Source organism: Theobroma umbraticum, unplaced genomic scaffold, assembly GCF_002168275.2.
Source record: "Theobroma umbraticum cultivar Fairchild unplaced genomic scaffold, ASM216827v3 scaffold_44.0, whole genome shotgun sequence".
Lineage (NCBI taxonomy): Eukaryota > Viridiplantae > Streptophyta > Magnoliopsida > Malvales > Malvaceae > Theobroma > Theobroma umbraticum.
In genome coordinates, this window is record NW_018397255.1 from 6,279,004 (window position 1) to 6,281,611 (window position 2,608).

Consider the following 2,608-nt stretch of genomic DNA (forward strand, 5'->3'; position numbering starts at 1 on the left):
AAAACGTACCGGTTCGGGCCACCATTTAGGGTTTTAGGCTGTCCAACAAAACCCCCTTTCGGCTATCCCCAATCCTTTTGCGTTTTTTTTTTTTTTTTGCTTTCAGTAATCAGTTTCAACTTGTATGTATCATATCTTCTGTTACCTATTTCTTTCAACTCAGCTTTTTACGTTCTAAGGCTTTTCGTTTTCTCTTTCTGTTAAACAAAATTTAGATAAGAAGGCAACCTTCAAGAATGATATCAGCAATCGCATGGGTGCCAAAAGGGGCGTCAAAGCCTGAACCAGAAGTGTCTGAGTTACCTTCCAAAGAAGAAATTGAAGAACTGATTAAGACCGGTGCTTTAGAGAGAAGGTACTCTTTTCATATTTACCTTTTTTTATGGTTTATGTTTATGTTTATTATTTACATTATAAGATAAGTATTTAAGTTGGCTATCTCCTTGTTGTTTCAAATTAAAAAAAAAAACTGAAAATAGTGGAAATGGGAAAAGTAATCACTGCTTGTTTGGTATTTTGTCTGAGTTTTTCCAATAAAAGAAAAAAAGGACTTTTTCGAGATAACTATAATTTATTTGTTTAATAAGTGATGCAATAAGAATTAAGAAATTAGCATTTGGTTTTATTTGCATCCAAATATTTTGAGGCTATATTTGGTTGTTAACTTTGTTACTTGCCTTTTTTGCTCTTATTTTTTGGTTATACAAAAGGTGCTAAAAATAAAAACATATGATTAAAAATGTAACACATATTCAAGCATAATTGTTCTATTATATAAATGTAAAATCATGTGTTTTCTTATTTCACAAAATTTTTGTTTTCTTATAAATTTTAGTTGTTTCAAAATTTTATCTGAATTTCTATACAAATACACTTTTTACTTTCTACTTTTGGAAGCAAAAAGCAAGTAGCGAAATTAACAACTGAATGGAGCTTCAGTTGAATGGACTCCTTTTACGGGCATATATGTAGTCAAGTAGTAGGACATTAAGGTGCTTTTGGGATATATGAGAAAGAAACTAACCATTTTCAGATACCAAAAGTGAGTTCACTGGCATAAAGGAATTAGATTGATGCAGCCTTTTTAATGGTCTTGTTTCATACAGTGAAGATAATGGTAGTGAGGATGAAGATGAAGATATGGATGCTGAAGCTAAGAAGCAAACCGGTGAAGTTGCCCAAGCACTTGCTGTGGCAGAGGCCCTTGGAAAAACTTCCAACAACAAGTCAGGGGCACAATTAGAAGATCTTACAGATGGGTTGAAAGAACTTGACATGGAAAATTATGACGAAGAGGATGATGGTATCTCTGCTTGGATGGTTGACTGGTTTTATTTGTTTCTTCCATTTATTTTGTTGTTTTCAGGAGTAGATGATTTGTGGTTGATCTTGAAACGTTTCGAATTTGTAGAGTTTGATATTAATTATGACTGGCTGTGCCTTGCTATTTGTTTGATGTTTGATATGTATCTAATGAAGCATCCACTCATTGTTGATGTCAGGTATTGAGCTATTTAGCAAGGGTCTTGGTGACCTTTACTATCCAAGCAATGACATGGATCCATATTTAAAGGATCAGGATGTAAGAATCTGAACTTCCATATTATATGGCCTGATTTTCATAACTTGTTTAGCTTCTGATGCTAGGAAAATTTTTAGGATGATGATTCAGAAGAGATTGAGGACATGACCATTAGACCTATGGATGCTGTCGTAGTTTGTGCACGCAATGAAGATGATGTCAGCCATCTTGAGGCATGTTACCTTCTCTCTCTCTCTCTCACACACACACATGCAATCATTCGCAAAAACTCAGACATGAACACCCTAGACATTCATTGTGCACCATTTCTATGCAAGCAGGTTTGGATATATGAGGATTCAGACGATGGTGATTCAAATATGTATGTTCACCATGATATCATCATTTCAGCATTTCCCCTTTGCACTGCATGGCTTGACTTCCCACTTAAAGGGGGAGAAAAAGGTTTGACACTTGTGTTCGTATTTTCTTTGAAAGTTTTTGTGGGTGTATTTGTCTATGTGTGTCTGTGTGCATGTGTGTTTCGAAGAAGTACTTCATTTTCAGTTTTGTTCTGGAGAATTTATACACCCTAATCTCCTAAGGCTTTAGATTAAGTGGACATGGTTGGATGTTGTTGTTTGTTTTTGAAATCTTAGATATTGGAAAAATCATGCACCTATATGTTTTCAGTTTCAGCAGATGCTAGTTCACATTTGTCCACTTGCTCTTCCTTTTTGTTGCAGGGAATTTTGTGGCTATTGGTTCAATGGAGCCGTCGATTGAAATATGGGACCTTGACATTGTATGTAATTGCAGATGTTAGTCTTTCTTAGGCCATATGCATGAAGTTAATGAATGACAAGTTTATTCAAAATCCCATATTGTATTTTACTTTTCTCAGATCGATGAAGTGCAACCATGTGTGGTATTAGGTGGTGCAGTGGAGAAGAAGACAAAAAAAGGAAAGAAGGTTCACTACCGAATTTCTTCCAGATTTAATGCCCTTAAAACTTTTAAATTTGATCAGCTCTTTCTTTTGTAAAAATTCTTCATAAGTTTATAGTGGAAACACTATTTTTTTGT

General features: G+C 34.6%; 1 protein-coding gene across 2 annotated transcripts; it reads left to right on the forward strand.

The window, feature by feature from the left end:
• On the forward strand, positions 1 to 2,602 carry LOC110429097 (uncharacterized). Of its 2 annotated transcripts, XM_089782433.1 has the most exons (8): positions 1 to 122; positions 216 to 355; positions 1,107 to 1,303; positions 1,503 to 1,582; positions 1,660 to 1,755; positions 1,864 to 1,987; positions 2,269 to 2,327; positions 2,427 to 2,602. In XM_089782433.1, exons 2-8 carry the CDS (start codon positions 237 to 239, stop codon positions 2,565 to 2,567), a joined length of 816 nt encoding a protein of 271 aa, XP_089638559.1. In that variant the 5' UTR covers positions 1 to 122; positions 216 to 236; the 3' UTR covers positions 2,568 to 2,602. The 2 variants fall into 2 exon arrangements, with proteins under 2 accessions (XP_089638559.1, XP_021300657.1); XM_021444982.2 differs by lacking the exon at positions 1 to 122 and having other exon boundaries at positions 129 to 355.
• Positions 2,603 to 2,608: the final 6 nt, after the last annotated feature.

What these genes read in the sequence shown, in the direction of transcription:
- LOC110429097 (XM_089782433.1), top strand. Translation starts at nt 237, where the DNA reads ATGATATCAGCAATCGCATGGGTGCCAAAAGGGGCGTCAAAGCCTGAA. An exon ending in TTATGACGAAGAGGATGATG is followed by an intron (nt 1,304 to 1,502) that starts GTATCTCTGCTT and finishes TGTTGATGTCAG; the next exon opens with GTATTGAGCTATTTAGCAAG. An exon ending in AAATATGGGACCTTGACATT is followed by an intron (nt 2,328 to 2,426) that starts GTATGTAATTGC and finishes TACTTTTCTCAG; the next exon opens with ATCGATGAAGTGCAACCATG.